This window comes from Muscardinus avellanarius (genome assembly GCF_963383645.1).
Source record: "Muscardinus avellanarius genome assembly, chromosome: 1".
Taxonomy (NCBI): domain Eukaryota; kingdom Metazoa; phylum Chordata; class Mammalia; order Rodentia; family Gliridae; genus Muscardinus; species Muscardinus avellanarius.
Window position 1 is genome coordinate 147,785,523 of NC_137786.1, and position 21,659 is coordinate 147,807,181.

The following is a 21,659-nucleotide window of genomic DNA, read 5'->3' on the forward strand; positions in this document are numbered from 1 at the left end:
GAAGAGTTTACTCTATTCCTCCAAAGGGCAGTGAAATATGTAAATAACTAGGAGGTCCAAACAAATTTCAAAAGCAAATAAAAAGCATTTGCAAGTTTTATTGAGATGAGCCCATTTTCTTGGTTTTAAAGTTACTACCTTATTACCTATTTATAGTTTTTTGTAGCAAAGACATTGGAAAGAGGTAATTTCTTAATGTACTATAGAAACACCATTTAAACACCTTCTAGTGAGATGAATTTAGTACCATTTAAAATTAATTTATATGATTTTATTAATAATGATACAAGTTGTATGTAATAGCCAGACTTACCAAGGATATTTTTGGCCAGGTATGGTAGGGAGTGTATGCCTGTAATCCCAATACTTGGGAGGCTAAGACAGAAAGATGGTGAGTTCATCCTCAGCAACTTAGTGAGGTCCTATTCAACTTACTGAGACCCTGTTTTAAAATAAAAAATGGCTGGGAGTGTAGCTCAAAAATAGAATGCTCCAAGGAAAGAAAAAGGAAGGAAGGAAGGAAGGAAGGAAGGAAGGAAGGAAGGAAGGAAGGAAGGAAGGAAGGAAGGGAGGGGAAAAAATTTAAGGGATATTTTCAAGCAAAGGAAACTTTCATATTTTAAAAACAATAAAGAAATGAATTTTGGTGTGATATAGCCTAATCACTAGGTCACAATCTTACTGTTTCTGAAATGCTAGTCAAATCACAGATGAACATTGATAAATAATGTCTTCATTTCCAAAGCTTAAATTAAATTTGTGGGGTTTTTTTTTGCATTACTAGGGGTGGAAACCAGGGACATTCTATGTCTGAGCTACATCCCTAGCCCTATTTTTTTATTCTTTATTTTGAAACAGGGTCTCACTGAGTGTCAAAGGGCCTCACTAAGTAGCTGAGGCTGGCCACGAACCTCAGTCCTCCTGTCTCAGCCTACCAAATGCTGGGATTACAAGCATGCATCACCACACCTGGCTAAATTTGTGTTTTTGAGGTTTAAAGTCATTATATTATTTTATCTTTTAGATGTGAAGCACTTTTTAAAAAATAAATTAAGTAGTTAAGTACCTTAAAAAGTAGTAAACTATAATGAGATCTTAATGGAAATTTAGAATCCTTTGATTTAGGTAGACCATAAAAATATAGTAATGGATTTCCTCTACTGAGTGCTTACTCATTGTTGTATGCAATGCTTGCCTTTATATGCATTTTTTCCCCAGTAGAAGGGATTAAACCCAGAGCCTTGCCCATGGTAGGCAAGTGGTTTATTATTGAGCTGTATCTCCAGCACATTTTATCTTATTTTGAGACAGCATCTTGTTTGGTCATTTGACCAAGCTGACCTTGAGTTTGTAATTCTTCTGGCCTTATTCTCCCAAGGACCTGGGATTAAAGGCATGCACCACTGTGCCTGGAAATATATGCATATTAAAGTTAATACACATAGCAAGTGTAGAGGTTAGTACTATTATCTACATTTTAGAGGTGAAGGTCATTCTAGAAGGTGAAAAAATTATAAAATTGTATTATTATACAATTATAGAATCACATACCCTACTGGGGCTAGAATTAAAAGCTCAAGTCCATGTATTTTACTCTTATCCTCCACAGCCTCTGAAAATGAGTGTTCATTTAATGCTTGCTAAATTTCCTGATTATATTGATAAAATTTATGTCCTCAATAAAAGGTATTTATTCACTGGTCTGCAATCACTATTTGTTCTAATATATTTTTTTTTTTTTTGTGGTACTGGGGTGGAACCCAGAGGCTTTCTACCTCCGGGCTATACTCCCAGACCTATTTTATACTTTATTTGGAAACAGGGTCTCGCTAAGTTGCTGAGAGCCTCAGTCAGTAGCTGAGGCTGGCTTTGAACCCGTGTGATCCTCCTGTCTCAGCCTCCCAAGTGCGGGGATTACAAGAGTGCGCCAACACACCTGGCTTCTAATATGTTTTGGAAGTCTTTCTTGCCTCCTCCAAGTGTCTTAGCTACCATGTTAGTATTTATGAACATATTAAAATATAGTTAACATTACAATGTCAGAGAGGCACTATTTTATTCAAGAGTGTTGCATACATTGCATACATAATTCAATAAGAAAGTAGAGGAGGAGAAAGAACTTTCATTAATGTGTAACTCAATATACTTCTTGTTGGATCCAAGGTTATGGTCTAGAAAATTCAGCAATCATTTTCAATTGTCCATGTGAATCCATTTCTAACTGACATTTATACAGAAAACTTTTGACGAAAAGTATTTCTTTGATACTCTCTCGTATATGTACTTAAAAAAATGTTAGTTGCTTCCTGTTAATTTTTTTTCACGTGACAGTTACATGACATTAAAGTGAGTTTTACAGTTTTTGCATCAACGTGCAGCCACCTTCCAGATATAGCAGCCTATTTTCAGGAAAGACAGTTTTTCTTTATTAATGAGTTATACAGCAGGAAAAAAATCACAGAATCTTGATTTTGGGGAGTCTTCAATTACTGGCAAGACCTTGACATTTTGCATTTAACCTGTGGGTTCATAAAGACTCTGAAAAGATAAATGACAGAATGTACTAGAAAAGTAAAAGGATAATCAAAATTTAGCTGTGTGTTTTGGCACACTCCTGTAATCCCAATATATGGGAGGCTGAGACTGGAGAATCACAGGTTTGAAGAAGGCAATGTAGTGAAACTCTCGGCAAGCTATTTCAAAATAAAAAATAAAAAGAGTTGGAGCGTAGGTTGGAGATGGAATGCCCTTCTATTCAATACTCAGTAACACACACACACACACACACACACACACACACACACACACACACACACACACTTATCATTTTGATTCATATCTACATGAAATTCTAGTGAAAAAGAAAGCCACACTTTGTAATATGGGTGATAACATTAGATTTGTTTGGAGAGGGGGGTCATGAATTCGTTGGAAGGTGAGACATACAGGGATAATTTCCTAAGGAATCTGAAGTTTGGATCTAGAACCCCTCATGAGGAAGCATTTCTCTTCCTAGTTATTCTCAACGTTTCATATTTCATTAAGAACTCTCCCCTTGCCTGACCTCATTTAATTAGGCAGGGAAATAGCAATTTCTGCAAGAGGCAGAAAAAGTGTGGAAAGATTTAAATCACTAAACTGGTGAGGGATGTCAGAAATAATATTTATCTTCTTTGGATTCTGAAAGGTGAATTGTGTGGAAGCTTAACATGAATGAAATGTGTGGAGAAAGGCCTCCATACATATGTTGTATTGAGAGCAACTTGAGGAATTGTTTGCACTGAGGGAGCTCCTGTTCTTCCTGTGAGGAGACCCTGTTCTATTTAAAGGTGATTCCTTTGAGAGCAACTTTGACCAGTACTGAAAAATCTGGCTTATTTTTAATACTAGACTAAATGAAAATCTTGTATAGTCAAGGAGACCGGTACTTCATAGCCGTTAAAAGACTTAGCTTCCTTCGCTGACTATGCCTGGGAAGAATACTTTCTTTCTCTGAGTCCTACTTTTCTAAAAAAAAAAAAAAAAAAAAAAAACATGAGAAAAATATATCTTATTTTCATGTTGTCATGAGAATTAAATGTAATAACACATGTCAATTGTCCATGACAGTGTTTGGCACAGAACCTGCTCTCAGTAAATGAAACCAGCAAAGTTAAGAATTCCTGCAACCATGATGTCTGGTCCAGGAACATCCCCTGGGGAGTCCTGAGTGTCATCGTCATGATAAGAAGATTTCACCGCACTCTGGGGCCTGGATTTCAGAAAGAGCTTGGTGGCTTCTGCTTAATGAGACTCTCAACCTGCCTGTCTGCTGCAGAACTCAACGCGATAGGCCGACTCTCTGATCTATTTTCAAAGATGGCTCCCTTGCTGGCAAGCGTTCAATTTACAAGAAGGATCACTCACTTCTCAGACATATTACCTGGTCTCGCCAGCACAGTGTTTCTCATGGTACCTCATTTTTAAGTTTAATATTCTTGACAGAATGCCCAAGTTGGTCGTTGAGATGGGAAAAGGAAGACAGATGAGGCTATGCCATTATACACTTCATATTTCTCTGTCAGCTGGGTGTGAAGATGTACTGTTCATTACACTCCCGACTTACTCTTTAACTATCTCCTTGGGAAAAAAATCCTTAATTTTTGTTACTATCATGGCTCAATACACCATGAAAAGATTCAGTCCTATAAATAGCCCACTTGATATTACTGCTAGTTACTACCCGCTTTCTTTCCCCATTATTCTTTCTTTTACAGAGAATGATTTGACTTTCTGTACTTACTGTCTGGTGAAAGATGGAGATTTCTCCTGCATTAAAAAAAAATACCTGTTTAACTGGTGAATTTTGCAAGATCTGAGGTGTGATGGGAAGGTGGCCTCTCTGACCTCTGTCTGCCTACTAGTCAACATTTATAGGGGCATCTGGAGTATTCTGCCTGCTCCACAGCAAGCAGAGGAAATTTACTTAACGTGGTCCTCTTTCTCTCTTTTATCTGGAAGAGTGCGGGGAAGTGGCTATTGACATGGAAACCCCTGCCCCTCGAGTATTCCCAGGGAAGCAGGTTTCCTTCTTCTGCTTTGACTAGTCTCCTTAAAGAGCCTGTCCTGGTGGCACAGCTTGGACCCTCAGCTCTGATCCAACTCCTGCCCTGTGAGACCTAGAATGAGTAGGCTCCTTGCCTACAGCTGGCATCCTGTGCATGTGGGGATACCACTAAGGGGCTGACAAACTGCAGATGGTGTTCATGACAGCTCCACATGTCTCCTTTTCTAACAGAAGACCACACACACACACACACACACACACACACACACACACACACACACGAGGCACACATGAAACCTAAAGAAAACACATTTGGAAAATCTTTGCCATTTTCCTTGTATAGCCTCAACGGTCTTGCCTCTGAGCATTTCTACGGGGACAAAGCCTCTTCCATGTTTACCTGTCTAAACTGTAGTCTCAGGGCTAACTTGGAATCTCCCTTCCAAGACGTATTCTTCCTTGATATGTTTTTCTCTAGCTGAAAGTTGATTTCTTCCTTTTAAAAATTCCATATGCCTTCTCTTTAACTGTCAAATGTATCCCTCCTTAGTAGAAAATAAACTCCTCCAAGTCAGGGTCCACTCATGCAGGGTATGATAGGAGAATGTTCTGGAGCTAGATATCCAAATTAAAATATTTTTTTTCCTCACTTGCAGGCTTTAGATAATTAACCATAACTTATTTGGATGCAATTTTCTCATATAAAAAAGTGAGATAATATCCAAATGATAGTTTTTTGTGGGGGTTAACTTACACAAGCACCAAGTTCAGCAGGAATTTCATAAGTTGAAGCTATCATTGTTACATCTATGCAGAAAAGTGTAGTTTTGAATTTTTAAAATACTGAAGTGTTGAAATAACATTTTTACTATTTAGCTTTGGCATAGTACTAAATATATCATATGAAAATTTAACTCAATACAGATTATCATAAAGTACAATTTGTAAGTACTCACTTTATAAAAAAAAGAAAATGCAGAATATCCAGGCATCTCTCTCCTATTTGCCTTTAAAATCATCAAGTGTAAACTAAGAAAAAAACAAAGTTCTCTCTTACAGTTAGATGGTGGCTCACCTTTCGAGGTCCTGTACTCTTTAGCTCAAACACATCCATTGTGTAATTGACTCTACGTCCATAGTGGTCAAACTGAACGTTCCCAGTCAGCCCTTGAATTCTAACCTATGGGGGAAAAGGAAAATTCAGACATACATTTAGTTCTCACTTCACTTTTAGAAATCTCAGCTCCTGTGAGGTTTACAGTCACACAGGATGCGGAATTTTAAGGCACAACCAACTCGCTCAAATGCCATTGGGTATTTGAGCTATTGGGAGAGAACTGGAAAGAGGGATAGCAAAAGAATATAAAAGCAGTTTTGCTATGTACCTAGAAAATAAACATTTATTTTTTAAAATAAATTTCCATTTCCATTGACAATTCTTTTTCAGCATCGAAGTATTCTTTATGAAAATGGAAATATGATTTATAGTTAAAACTATATTTCATAGTTATACTTATTTAAATTTGTTTTATTTACATATCTTCATAATAGATTAGATGGTCCCGATTCCCACTTCAGATCACTTTTTCCTCTCCTTGCAAATATTAAAATTAAGATAGAGAAAGTGAAAATAATAAACATACCTTTGAAATTATTTAAGTACATTTGATCTCAAATTTCCTTTTAATTTGTTTTCATCTAACATACTTTGAACCCATAGCATCTCAAAATATTTAAATAATAATAGTTATATATATATATATATATATATATAATTACATATAACATTATTTGAGAAAGTGTTTATATAACTATAAAAGAATAAAACTGAATACTTACTCCAAAGTTACAAGATAGTTGAAAGATCTACTGAGATAGTCATTAGCTGTGTTTACTAAATGTTTCTTGTGCTTCTGCATTCTGGGTCCAAGGCAGGCTTGTATTTCCTAAACCCCTTGAGATTATCTAGGCCTATGTGATTTCTTTTCTTATATACAAGTTATAAATAGATGTGACAAGTATCAATGTTGGGTCATGACATTTAAATGGCAATTGACAACATCCTTGCAACAATCTACTTCCCTTTGCAGCATCTGAAATAGCCACTGTTCTGCTAGCCTGGGTTCCTGCATGATTATAAATTGCAGAAGGCCCTCACTAATCTAGTGCATGGACATCAAGCAAAGCTCCTTTGTTGTCCTAAGTCACAGGGATTCTGGGATATTACTGCTGCAAAACATTGCTTATCCTGACAATGCATCTACACAGTTAAAAAACATCAAGATTCTACCTGACAATGTCTCAAAGATAATGATGGTTTGGTGTATGAAATGGCAATTGTAAAATTGTTTTATGGTCCAGATAAATTACTCTGTTTTGTTGAACATTCCATTTAAACAAGACCTTGAAATAAAGTGGACATTACCTGTTTGAGTGTCCTCTCCATGTCGATTCCCTGGCCCCAAGGGGCAGCAGGGTTTGCCAGACAATCTCCAGCATTTCCTCTCCTTGAAATATCAATTTTCTGTCTTCTGAGACTTCGGAAAGTTTCAGCCATCACCAAGACTCCATCGTAAGTCAGAGCAGAAGTGTACTAACCAAATGAAAGTGGTTACATGATAAATGTTAGAAGTTTATCTACCACCAGGGGCAGTGTGTGGCTCTGTGGGTTCATGACAAAGTAGCCACCCTGTCTGAAGGGTGGTGAAATTACTGGTGATTGATTGACTCTGCCTTCAGAAATTTCTGTAATCACTTGAATGCAAAGACTCTATGTCAAATCTTATGACCCTAACTAAGAAGGAGAAAACACATTCTGAAAAAATAGAGATTCTAGTAAGTAGTTTTCCATCACATAAGAGAAGCAGGAATTTAGGTGAAGACTTTTCGTTTTTACCCAATATAGTAAAATACTAAGTGTAGTGTTCTCACAATTTGTCTTGTCCTAAGACCCAGCAGGACTGGGCTGTCTTATTCTTTTCCTTCTCCAAAATGCTGACCAGATTTCTCTGCGATTTAATTTGTCTTTATTGACTTGAAGTGTATATCTTTGTTCAGTCTCCCAGAAGAATTGACGGGATTGTTTGCTGTTATTCAAAACTATGCCAGAAATAACAGCTCTTCACTTAACAAATGTGTATTCACCAATCACTGCTAAATAGGCATGAGGACTGTTATATCCAGTAAGTGTGCTCAGGAGGGCGAAGTCATTTCTCTTAACAGCTTCCAATATAATATAGGCTCAAAGTAGAGATATAAAGCATAGGCCATCTGCTTTCCAATGACCATCCCTTGCTTCTCTTTGAGAAAAGAATGAGCCCCTCAGGAAAAGGTTATTAAGACAAGAGAAAACATGAGGAAAGATTGAGTAATTTGTTTAGACTGAAAATGAAAAGAGTAGATCACATTTGGGAGAGTTTGAGTAGAAAATCACTCAATGCATGGAAAACATGGCACAGTTTGCTTGAAGCATGGCAGAGAATCGACTACTAATCAGAACAAAAACTGTATATGTTTTCCTCTTTCCAGAATTTTATATAACGGGTAGGTTAATATTATGAAAAATGTAGGGTGTTCTTGATTGCCAACGAAGACAATTCCCTTGAAATTCTAGTTGTAGAAAGTAAGTTTAAGCAAGATGACCATTAGACAGAGCAGCCAGCATTCCACAGAGGAGAAAAACTTAAACATAGATAAAATAAGGGATACTGTATAACCTTTAATAAAGACACTTTCAATAGTAGAAGACCTAATGATGAATCTTGTATTCAAAGGACTAATAACAGGCACATAAATTAAGAAATCTGGCACATATTTTTCAAAGACATAATAAAAAAAAGCTTAGGAATAGTACACTCCCTCAAATTTGGAATTGGTAGCTAAAGAAAGAGTGTTAATCAAGGTGATACACTAAAAATGAATAAACTACCCCTCCTGTCTGAACTCCAGCATATTTGAGCAAAGAAGGCCATCAAATCATTTTGTAAGGCACAAAACTAAAAGCAAGAAATAAAGTGGAACTTACTAAAGATATAAAGAGAAAAATGCAATAGCAGTACTTCAGGATCTAGAGAGGGAAGAAAGAAAAATAGTGTTGCTTTTTCTGTGGAGAGAAAGAAGCCAAGAAGAGAGGACATCGAAAATCGAATGCACTTCTGTGGCTGCAAAAGTTCATCCATTTTGGGGAGGCAAGTGAACTAGAACAAAGGACAGGTATCACACAGAGAGGCGCCCAGCAGAGGAGACACTCAGCAGGGCAGCAGAGGCCTGTGATTTGACAGGTTAGAACTGATGGATGGGAAGAAGCAGTCGTTTTTAAATCGGATTCACTTTTTCAGAAGATGTGGTTCTTTCCCGTGTGCCTTACCGTGTCACAGTCCAGGAAACACTATGGATGGTCCTTCTAAATGACACCTAGACAATTCCTAGTAAATAAATATTTGGTTTGAGGGCAAGATAAACCTGGATTTTAAAGTTATTGCGTGCTCTGACCAATGATCAGAGTGGTAGAAGGAGTTTAGTTTCTCAACATCTGTAGATACATAGGACAAAGAGAGGAGGCATTTTAGTACAGTGGACAGAATACAGGCTTTGTAAAGAAAAAAAAAGACCCAAGATGAACTCTAATTCTGTTAATCGTAGGTTTATGGAAACATGAACTGCCTTCTTCAGCTATGGAACATAAAACAAAACAACATTAAATAAAACAGTATAATAATGTCAACTGGCCATAGTTATTGTGAGGACCAAATTTCCTATCATATCTGAGGGCTCTTTGAAAAATGTACTTAGACACTGGCTGGATATCAGTGTGGGCTACAGAGGTGAGTGAGAGATGGTTCCTGCCCTAAAGGAGTTTATTAAAGTAACACAGTAAGTATCCAAAAAATTGTGTTAAATCCTTAGTGAGAAAGACACACTCAAATATTATGGGGAGGACAGAAGAGAAAGGGTCCATAGTTACTAGAGGAATAGGAAAAAGCTCTAGAGAGAAAAAAATTGAGAGCAGGCTTTGGAAGATGGTTGGATTGGAGATGGAAGAGGAGGCCCAGGACTGCGGAGTTGGAGGCAGAGTAATTGATGAGTGAGATTAGTGTAGGGCAACTCTGGCTGGAGCTGGGGAAAGGCAGCAGAGGACATGGACTGGGAGGACTTGGTGTGTGTGTGTGTGTGTGTGTGTGTGTGTGTGTGTGTTTGTGTGTGTGTTTTGTACTGGAGATTGAATCCAGGGTTTTTTTTTTTTACCTGATTTATACCCTTCTTTTTGTCTGTCTATCCATCCGTCCTTCCCTCCTTCCCTCCCTCCCTCCCTCCGCTCCCTTCCCCTTCTTTCTTTCTTTCTTTCTTTCTTTCTTTCTTTCTTTCTTTCTTTCTTTCTTTCTTTCTCTTTCTTTTTTATCTTAATACTGGGGATTGAACTCAGGGGCATTCTACTTTTGAGCTAAACCCAGCCCTATTTTACTTTATAATATTTTAAATTTTAAAACAAGTTCTCCCTGAATTGGTAAATTGCCTATGATTCTCCTGTCTCAGCCTCTCGAGTACTCAGATTACAGGCACACATGTGCCACCCACACCCAACTTTATTTTTTATTTGGAAACTGGTCTTAATTGCTGATTTTGAGCTCAAATCTGCAATCCTCCAGTCTCAGCCTCTCAAGTACTGGGATTACAGGTGTGCAGCACTGGGTCTGGCTGAGGTTTTGTATTCTTTGTTTAGAAATATTATATAACAAGGCAGTATGAAAGGTTTAAACTGACATCTTTAAAAATGCCTATCATTGCCCTTTTTCCATGATTAAGATACAGCTTTATATTCTCAGTTCAGTTTTAAGTTTAATGTTCACACGGGGCATTGGTTACAGATGAACTTTGTAAAGAGTAAATTCAAAGGAATTGTGAATAAAGTATATAAATTTAGGACATGAGTAGTGGATACAGGATCCATAGTGGCCATGTTTTAAAATTAAAAAAATAAACCTTGAATCATAAGTTAGGTTAGGGATTGATACTTTATGTGAAGAATGATCATTTTCTGATGTCTACAATGTCTAGCAATTTATAACATACTCTAGATATAGAAGAAGAGGAAAATCTATGCAACCATATACTTTTCTCAACAAATTTTATAAATATTCTTATTGATGCATTAAAATAATACTTCATATAGAGGTTCAAAGTCACATAATTAACGATGCACACAGGTCTTGGTTTATTTCCCTTCAGGTCCCATCCCACTAGCCAATATTAATAAGATTGCTAGTGACACTTTCATATAAGGGCACAGCATAATTTGAACTTGTTTTAGCTTATATTGTTTCAAGACCTTATTCCAGAAGGTTTTTTTTTTTTAAGTAGAGAAATTATAAGATCAGGAATCATCCTGGTGATCTTGGTTATACGACTGAACAACTAAGGTACATTTTAATTAATTACACTCAATCTTAATTTACTTATGGATCCTGTGTTTTTACACTTGTTTTCTTGGTGATATTTATTTGTGATTCTTAAGTCGATATGTGATTATTTGTGCCCATATATAAAATAGTGAAAAGTTTGAGTCAGCCAACATACAATGTCCCAGCTGTGGTTGAACAAGAAACTGCTCTGTTTTCTTGTTTCTCTTCTCAGAGTACAAGCAAGTGTCCTTTTGGTGGTCTATTTAGTGATGTTATCCCTCAATTTCATGCTTTTTGCTGATGATTTTACTGTTTAAAATGTCCCAAAAGAACACTGCTGTGTGCAGCCAGGTGTTCCTGAGTGCACAGGCTGCCATCTGCCTTATGGAGAAAATATGCGTGTCCAATAAGCTTCAATAAGGCAACAGCTATTGAGCCTGTGGCCACTAGTTTAGTGTTAATGAGTTAACGATATATTAAATAATGTTTATTTAAATATAAATATACATAAACAAGGTTGTAGCTGGGTATAATAGTGCACACTTGTCATTCCAGAACTTGGGATGCTGAGACAGGAGGATCAAAGGTTCAAGGCCAGTCTCAGAAATTTAGCAAAAACTTGTTTCAAAATAAAAGCACATAAATAAAAAGGGCTGAGCATGTGTCTGGGAGGTCAAATTCCTCTGGGTTTAATCTCTTGCACCAAAAACAAAAACAACAACAAACTGGGTTATGCACTGATTGATTGACAAAAAGATTATAACTAGAGACTCGTAGAAACCAACCATATTTTTTCTCCTAAGTGTAATGGTTTAATATTTGCTGATTCACTATCTGAAGAGACTTTAGAAAATTATCACAAATAATGAAAAAGGACAGCTTACATTTATTAAATAGCTGCAGTGCCTAGAAATATGACAAGAGTCATGAGAAATTATATCTATATATATATCTGATATCTGTTATATTGTGTCATAAAATCTGTGTTTATAAAAACACTGTGAAGTTGGTTTAAACCTAAACAGATATATTAATAAAACAGAATTGTCAACAACTCCTGAAAACAATTATTTTTTAAATATATAACTAAAAGCAGAAATCTATAGCATAAGCAAATCAAAATAGATGTTATCAAATAAAAACATTAAAATGATTCTATTCTGGGTATTTCACTAAACTTTCTTGACTCCAAAATAGTCATTATTAACACATTTATTTAATATCTTGCATGTATTAAGTTGTGAAATGTAATAAGTTGTGTGTATTAAGTTGTAGAAATATAGTGCTTCACATATAAAGGACATCATTAATACTTTGCTTTGAGATTCTATGCTTCTGTGGGCTACTTGTCCGATTTTCAGTACCACAGAGGGGAAAATGAACATAACCAGCATGAAAAAATTTATAATTTGAAAACAGAATAGCCGAGACACTCTATGCTTGGATATTAGATTTTCTAGGATAGGTTTTCCTAATTGCGTATTAATATCCTTATTGAAATACACTGTCTGTGGGGTATTAGTAGATCTCGATACTGATGATGTCTTATTATGTGGGAGCTGAAATATTATACTATTACATTGTGTCTTCAAAAGTCAGCCATCTTTTTAGATGAGGAAAAATGTGCTTATACCAGAATTTAACCAGATTTTCTTGAAAATACTAATAATATACTTTTTTCTGTTTCTTCTACCCCCCCCCCCACCTGTGGTTCTGGGTTTTGAACCCAGGAGCATTCTTCCTCTGAGCTACGCCCCCAAACCTATCTTATTATTTTATTTTGAAATAGGGTCTCACTAAGTTGCTGAGGCTGAACTCAACCCAATAATCTTCCTGTTTCAACCTCCCAAATACTGGTATTACAGAAATATACCACCATACTTCTGCTTTGTCAGAAAAAAAAAAGAAGAATTTGACGCTTTTCTATTAATTTAAAGAGAATTTTTACAGAACCATTACATTTTGCATTTCTGCCAATGTCCTAATTTACCTGATCATTATAAATCATTTTGGAAATATAGTTCTTTTTAATCTGGGTAGAAAGTTAATAATAATCATTCACATATGAAATATTTAGTTAACAGATTTTTTTAGAAAACACAATTTCTTCAAAAGTGTTCATATATAAAGAATTAAGGATAGTAAACTATTTGAATTACTGTCTAAGGGCTCTACTTTTTTGTTGTTGTTTGTTTTGTTTTTTGGTGGTACTCTGGTTCCTGGAAACCCTTCTACCTCCGGGCTATACTCCCAAACCTATTTTATATTTTTATTTGGAAACAGGGTCTTTTAAGCCAGTGAGGCTGGCTTTGAACCTGCACACCTGGCCTTGGGACTCTACTTTTAAATATAGAAACTTGGAGCTGGGCGTGGTGGCGCACGCTTGTAATCTCAGTGCTTGGGAGGCTGAGACAGGAGGATCGCACAAGTTCGAAGCCAGCCTCAGCTACTTAGTGAGGCTCTCAGCAACTTAGTGAGACCCTGTTTCCAAATAAAATATACCATAGGTCTGGGAGTATAGCCTGGAGGTAGAAACCCCCAGTACCACCAAAAAAAAATACACACACACACACACACACACACACACACACACACTTGGAAGTCACAGGCTTGTGAAGCACAGGATTGGTGCTGACATGCTATTTTCCTGGCCCACACTATGTCTGACATAATGTTTCTGGAAAAGCTGCATAATGAATTTTCTATTCTAAATTTTAAAAATGCCAACTGAGTATTAAATAACAACAAAAAATACCTTTGGAGGCGTCTCAGATCCTGGATACTCTCTCTGATCCAGTTTCTTCCAGCGATCCATAAGTTTGGTTACCATAGGTGTATTAAAATCTACCAACTGGAATCCTGTAACATTGGCTCCGCCATGTATAAACCTCTCAAGAGAAATATCCTTGAATCCCTATAAAAAAAAGATGAAAGTTGGTTAAATTTAGTTCATCATTATACACTTCAACTCTTTTGCAAAAATACCCATTATGGGTGCATTGTAACCTTACATCCTTTTGAAGTTTGGCATGATAGAAATATAGATGTACACAGCCCTGCTGCATTTCCCTCCGGATCCTTCTCTGCTACCTCCCTCTCCTCTCTGATCATGAGATTAAAATTGGTATTGAAGTCGGGCGTGGTGGCGCACGCTTGTAATCCCCGCGCTTGGGAGGCTGAGACAGGAGGATCGCACAGGTTCGAAGCCAGCCTCAGCTACTCAGTGAGGCTTTCAGCAACTTAGTGAGACCCTGTTTCCAAATAAAAAATATAAAAAAGGTCTGGGAGCATAGGCCGGAGGTAGAAAGCCTCTGGGTTCCACCCCCAGTACCACCAAAAAAATAAAAAAAAATAAAAAAAATAAAGTTGGTATTGAGCTTCACAGATGTGCATAGGATTGTTTGAACTGTTCCCTTCACCAAAGTTTCCCTTTGTTCTCCCCATCTTCCTCTATCTGCTATGCTGCTGCGCTCTCTCATCTATCTGGTTTCTTTTGATTCCCAGTTTCTCTTTAGCTTCCACATTGCAACTCTTCAATAGTAAAATAAATGAATGACTGATACGTCCATCTAATAAACAATGGCTAGACGAAGGCAGGAAATCTAATTATGTCACATTAGCTATTAAATTTGTCATTCAAAATCTAATACATGAAAAGAGGATATAAATACTTTCAGCTCAGTTCAACTCAAATATTCATGAATGCCCCTGGATGCCTTTATAAAGTATGGTTGGGGATATAAGAGACATATATCACAACAATTAAAGTCTCTCATTAGCCTGGCATGGTGGTACTTGCTTGTAATCCTAATATTGGGGAGGCTGAGACAGCAGGATCACAGGTTTGCGGCCAACCTTAGCATGTTAGTGAGGCCCTCCACAACTTAGTGAGATCCCGTTTCATAATAAAAATCAAATAAGGCTGGGGGTGTAGCTCAGAGGCAGAATGTCCCCGGGTTAAAACAAAACAAAACAAAACAAAACAAAACAAAACAAAATCTGTCATTGAGGAAATAATGTCCTTTGATTTAGATATCTACAAATGTGTTTTATATGAAGGTCAAATCAAAGTTTCATGTTTTTTTTGAGTTTATAATGAGTGAGGTCATTTTAAGGTTTTTGGTTTAATTACATAGTCATCTAAAAGCAGAGAGGGTTGCTAACTTTGACTCAGTGAGCATAAATCTTTGATTACGTTAGTCACTACAGCCTCCAGAGTCCTAGGATGTCGTAGCACAAGAGAAGAGAGCAAGAGGTCACTTACGGGTTTCTGTGCAACTGGAGTACTGATAGTTTCCTCCAGGTAGAATGAAAATGCTAGAGAGCAGGGGTGCCATGTCTTTTGGCCTACAGGCAGTAATCTGAGTTTTAAGAATTCTGGAAAATTGCTAATTTTATTTCTTTCTCTCTTGCTTGTTTTCATCTATCTATTGATTGATCACTTTATTACCTATATATTTTTTTCCTTCCTTCCTTCCTTCTTTCCTTCTTTTTTCATTCCTTCTTTACTTCCTTCCATACCTGGCTCTTTTTTTTTCCCACTAAAAATTTAAAGTGCCTCATAAAAATATACACTCAATGAAAGAAAAGAGAGAATAAACACAAAATTCACATATAAAATTAAATAAATAAAGCAAAAGATTTTTTTTTTCTTTTTGGTGGTACTGGGGTTCCTGGAAGCCCTTCTACCTCCGGGCTACACTCCCAGACCTATTTTATATTTTTATTTGGAAATAGGGTCTTTTAAGCCAGTGTGGCTGGCTTCGAACCAGCGCAATCCTCCCGTCTCCACCTCCTAAGCATGGGGATTACAAGCGTGCACCACCACACCCGGCCAAAGATTTTTTTTTTTTTATCTTGGAGAATATAAACAGCACACACTGGACATAACACAAATCCAAGTTCGTAGCACCTGTGATTACATTTTGTTTTGCTTTCCCTTAGTGAAGTTTTCTTTAAAAGTGTGACTTTGGCTGGGCATGGTGGTGCACACTTTTAGTACTTGGGAGACTGAGACAAGAGGACTGCAAGCTCATGATCAGCCTCAGCAACTTAATGAGGCCCTTTGTAACTCAGTGAGACCCTGTTGCCAAATAAAAAATAAAATAAGGCTAGGGGTGTAGTGTATCTCAGATGTACAATGCCCATAGGGTTCATCTCTAGTGTGACAAACACATTAAAAAAAGAAAAGAAAAGAAAAGAAAGAAAAAATGTGTTTTGTTTTTGGTGGAAGTAGAGCATGTAGTGTTACCCCTGCATTTAGTTACAGAAGGAAGCAATGAAGACTTGAGTGGTTCACCTTGGCCATGGTTTTGGAACCTTATGCATTCAGTATTTTATTGTATTGATATTAATAATATTTATTAGTTTTACTTTTATTGATCTTTTAATAATGAAGACAATTGTCTTCCTAGCTCATATACGTATGCCCTCTCTAAGAAGAAATCAGTCCGTTGACAACTAAGGAAAGTTGTTGGTGAGAGGCCCTGACATGTGAACTAATAGCTAATTTGGAGGCTGGCTTTACTTGCATGCACTGTCCTAAGCATACTGCAGAGTATTCGTCTGGTTTAGTCATCACAGCAAGACTATGAGATAGGTCCAATTATTTATCTTACAGATAAGAAAACTGAGGCTCAGTGGGGTGAATCAAAACTTCTCAAGGTTACCTCTAAGTACACAGTAGAGTCAAATTCCAACCAAACAAATTGACTTTTGAATTTGCCTTTTTAACAATATATTTTTATTGGTGCATTGTAGTCAAACATCACAATGAAATACAAGACTTGTGAGGATATACAAGCACACATCATCCAATTAGCCTTTATCCAATCCCCATCCCTTTCCCTCCACTTCCCTCGATCCAATGTTTGATTTGGCAATTAACTTTGATATATTTGTTTACGTACATCATGTGTTTTAAAGAGATTCCATCCTCCCCCATCCCATCCCCTCTGATTGGTCACCTTAATTGCTTTTCCATAGGGCCCTTTCTTCAACTAGATCTCCTATTACCCATTTCTTCCTAGTTTTTAAATATTAGGGAAAGCATCTGATTTTTTATTTTCTGTAATATTTCTCTGTGTATGCCACATTGCAAGTTCCGATCCCATTCTTGAAGGCCCGGGCGCCTGCCTGGCCATCAGGCAGACTCTGATCCCAGGCTCACTGGCTCCAGCACCGGCCTTGCCTCATGGCAGGCTCTGATCCCAGCCTCTCTGGCCCTGGCACTGGCCTAACCCCTCGTCAGGCTCCAATCTCAGCCTCAAAGGCCCCAACACTGGCCTTATCTCATGGCAGGCTCCAATCCCGGCCTCACTGGCCCCAGCACCAGTCTTGTCTCACAGCAGATTCCAATCCCGGCCTCACTGGCCCTGGCACCGGCCTCACCCCTTGGCAGGCTCTGATCCCAGCCTCGGAGGCCCCAGAACCAGCCTTGCCTTATGGCAGGCTCCAATCCTAGTCTTTCTGCCCCCGGCACCAGCCTAGTCACCTGGCAGGCTCCTATCCTGGCCTCAGAGTCCCCAGCACAGGCTTTGCTGTGCATCGGGCTCTGGTCTCTGTCACTATGAGCAGGTCGTCTACAGATGCTCCCTTTTTCATTATTATTATTATCATTATTTATTATTATTATTATTATTATTATTATTATTAATTTGGTGGTACAGAGGTTCCTGGATACCCCTCTATTTCCAGGCTATACTCCCAGAGACCTATCTTTTTTGTTAAAATATATATATTTATTTGGAAACAGGGTCTCTTAAGCCAGTGAAGCTGGCCTCGAACCAGCGGAATCTTCCTGTCTCCACCTCCCAAGCACAGGGATTACAAGCATGGGCCACCACGCCCGTCAGTCTTCCTTTTTTTTTTTTTTTTTTTTTTAATATGAGAAAGCAGTACATGTCTTTTGCAAAATCTGGGACCTCAAATACCTTGTGGCAATAAATTCTGTCTTCCCTCCAAAAGCAGAGGTCTATAGCTTCTCTTCGGAAAGCAGGCTCTGCTGTTCCATTTACACCCCGGCCTCCTACTTTGCACAGAGAAGCAGAGGGCTTCTCTGCTTCTCTGAAGGCTGATGACTCCCAGAACACGCAATGTGTAGGCCCATCCCGGCTATGTGGGGCTCCCTCTGATACCCCCAAACCCTTTTGCCACGTAGCATGTTGTCCAGAATTCTCGAGCATGTGTGGCAGGTACAGTCAATCTACTTTTGGGGAGATTTCCTCAAAAGCTCAAGGTGGACAGGACTAGATCTGTCTGCCCCTCCAATTTATACCTTTGGGTAAATTTCTTCAGAAGATCAAGGTGGGTTGAATTAGGTCTATGCCTCTCCAAAATAATAGCCTCCATCTCTGCCACCAGTACTAGTGCCTGCATCTCTGTGCTGCCCCGCCCGCTGCTCTGCTGGTGCCACCCGCCGCTCCGCTGGTGCTGCCTTCCTCCTGGTTCTCTGATGAGCTCCTTCCTTACATGATATGATGTCCAGAATTCTTAAGTATGTGCGGCAGGGGCAGTCCCCCTTTGCGGGATTTTTTTTCCCCAGAAGTTCCAAGTGAATTGGATAGAGTTTGTCTGCATCTCCAGAGTCCTGGTTGCCGCCGCCGCCATTTAGCCCCTCACCAATATATTTTTTTTTTTATAATAAGAGAAGACAATATGTGTGTTTTGAAGAGGTTGTGAGATTGAGCACTCAGCAGCAATGAATTTTATCCCCTTCCAAGAGTGGAGGCCCACAGCCTCATCGCATAGAGCAGGGTCTGCTGTTCTGGGTACACCACGGCCCCAGGTGCAGCACTGTGGAGCGCGACAGCCATTATGTTGAGGTCCTGGGATGCACGGCTCCCTGCCTGGCACTGCACGGCTCCCTCCACCACGATCGGCTCATTTTTCTTACAAGGTGTGTTGTTAAGAGTCCCCAGCATGCGCAGCTGAAGTGGTCTTTTCTCTAATCCCTTCTGGGATGTTCTTCCCAAAATCGCTTTTCTTGTGTGGCGTGCGCCTCCTTGTCATCTTGCTTCTAATTCCGCTGTTATCCACTCTCTCTCCTGTATTCTAGATGGGGAGTCGTGGCTGGAAGTGATTCCTTAAGTTGTCCCAATCAGATATTAAACCAAAATCTGGTGTCCAGGGCTTCCCTGAGAAATGCTTGTCCTGTTCAGTGGCCGCCATCGCCACTTTGACTGCAGCTGCCGCCATCTTCCTTCATTCTCTGAATTTGCCTTTTTTACCTTATGCTACAGTGTATTCTTTGAGTGAAATATTTTTTTTTTCTGTACCTGGGATGGAATCCATGGGCATTATACCTCTGAGCTACACCCCAGCCCTATTTTTTAGTCTTTTTTATTTTGAAATAGGGTCTTACTGAGTTGCGAAGTGCCTCGATAAGTAGCTGAAGCTGTCTGTGAACCACAATCCTCTGGTCTCTGCCTCCCGAATGCTAGGATTACAAGCATGTGCCACCATGCCCGGCTTGGAGTGTGTTTTTAAATCTTGTTACTTATCAAATGCCCCTCTGAGCAGCAAGGGGATACCATATAAAAAAAGCAAAGGGTTTTAATCCTGCCTCTTTTACTTTCTAACCTTAGGTTTCTGACATGCAAAATGAGAACAATAACACTCAAGTATCTGGCAATCTGCTTTGGATTCAGTAATTGAAGGCAACTATTAATTTATTCACTCAACAAATATTTATTTCATGCCTATATGTGCCAGTTTAATTTGACAGATCATTAGTAACATTCTTGTTATATTGAGAAATAGACTAGACATCAGAAAGCAAATCTATGTTTTGGAAATAGGAAAAACAGGGTCCATCAATCTCTTGCTACTAAAATGTCAGTGAAACATTTGTTTGCTTTTTCAGAGTGGAGGGCAGACCCACAGGCAGGCAAATATTTTCACTGTTTTCTAAAGGCCATGGTAATTCAACTGTTGCATTAGTTGCTAATTGATGGCATTATTATTTTCTTTCAGCCATGGATGAATTAGAAGGTCTGCCAAGCAATCTCTCCTAGCATTAACCACAGCTGTAAGACACTCAAAGCTGTGGCCTCCAGGAAAATCATCTGCTGTAAAGTCTAAAAGAACAGTTCGCATTTTACTGGTTGCATCCTGTTGCTACACTGAAGGTAAAGCAAGAAATTACCATGTCTGATGATAAAACTCCTTTCAGTGGTGATGTGAATGAATCATGGTGGGCTTAGTTAATTTTAGCTATGTCTGCTCTAATCCAGGCAATATTTCCCCTCTCATATATTTTTAATAATTTTATATAGGAAATTGATAGAATCTAGACTGGGAAGCAGTTTCCTTGGAAACAGTTACTTTGGTGGCCATTTAGTTTCAGTTTGTATTCATAGAATGCTATAAAACTATAAGTTTTAGGTAAACATTGTAATAAAATCAACTACTCTACAGTCAGGGGGAAATCCTGGTTAAGTAACTACACAAATAATGAGGGCAGAGTGATCAGAGGAAGAACCTACTACTTGTCGCAGTGGGCTACTAATACTACTGGTATTTCACGATGACTGATCATCTCTCCAGATTAACTCCTAGCCAGGTTTTCCTTTTAGTTTCCAATTATAGTTTAAACATCAGGGGAGAAACATTTAAAATTGTGACTGTCCGCTATCCTCTTTACTATATATGCAAATATTAAGGTCTATCACATATTTATCCTGTATAGTAAATGTTCATTCCTTAAGTCTTAACTAATTCTTGTAAGATTTTCGCTGTGTTTTCTATTTTAGATTCACAGGCTGATTTAAATCATATTGAGGAACCTCTGGTGCAGTTTACAGAAGAAGCTTCAAACAAAATGAGGAGAAATTCTCCCTTTCTTCTATTAAAAATTAGTCTATGAAGACACTGTTTTAAAGTATACACTTCTGATTTACATGTAGATGGTGGTGTCAGACATGCTTAATGCAGAAGACGGCATTTGAGAAACTGTATCCAGTCCCCATTCAGAAACTAACCAGATACCTAGACTTAGACAAGTCACTCTGCCCTCTGTATGTTCATTTGTTTACCTTCTGAGTGAGGTGTGACTGGTGTGTGTGTGTGCAGGTGTGCAAGTGTGGTGAGTATGTGGTTTGGTCAGAGAAGCGCAAGGAATAGGTCCAGTTAGTCTTTGATGCTATACCTTAAATATGCCGTGATTTTAAATTCTTCACAATAAAGCCAGGTGTTTTCCTAAGTATAAACGGGCTCTATTAAAATTAAAATTAAAATAATAGCACAATTCTGAAATTGCCTTGGGTTAAATGCCCAGAGCGCCTTGATGTGCTTGGTGGCCATACTGCAGTTACCTAGCTGCTGAAGAAAGAGCAAACATCTCCACAGAGCCATGTGTCCAGGGCCAGCTCCCCTCTCGGTGATGGGGAAATGCTAAGTGAGTGGTCACTGTGTGGCATGATTGCATTGTGTGGCATGATGGTGGTCTTGAGTAAACTACACTGCCACTCATTCTTCCAGCTTATAAAATAAAGACATCTATTTTAAGAACTAATTAAAGCAACTACAGGAACAAAACAACATAACGAGGAAAGCCGAGGTGCTAGTGAATAAGCAGAAGTTCAACAGATAACAAGTAATGATAGAGACCTGTCTTATAAAGTAAAATCAAAAGCAAACAAAAAGACATTAAGCCTGCCCTGGGTCATCTACCGTGTGCTAATAATGCCTTATCTGCAGCTGTGCCACCAGATGTT

At 38.4% G+C, this 21,659-nt stretch overlaps 1 protein-coding gene across 3 annotated transcripts in view; it reads right to left on the bottom strand.

Moving 5' to 3' along the window:
- The window catches only part of GRIA4 (glutamate ionotropic receptor AMPA type subunit 4), a gene marked incomplete at both ends in the record, with an annotated part of 386,389 nt that overhangs the window by 65,331 nt on the left and 299,399 nt on the right, over positions 1-21,659 (bottom strand). For all 3 annotated transcript variants that reach the window (XM_080715475.1, XM_080715476.1, XM_080715477.1), the window contains 3 exons: positions 5,622-5,726; positions 6,972-7,139; positions 13,700-13,858. In XM_080715475.1, coding sequence (XP_080571601.1) covers positions 5,622-5,726; positions 6,972-7,139; positions 13,700-13,858 — 432 coding nt within the window. The remainder of the gene's footprint in view (positions 1-5,621; positions 5,727-6,971; positions 7,140-13,699; positions 13,859-21,659) is intronic.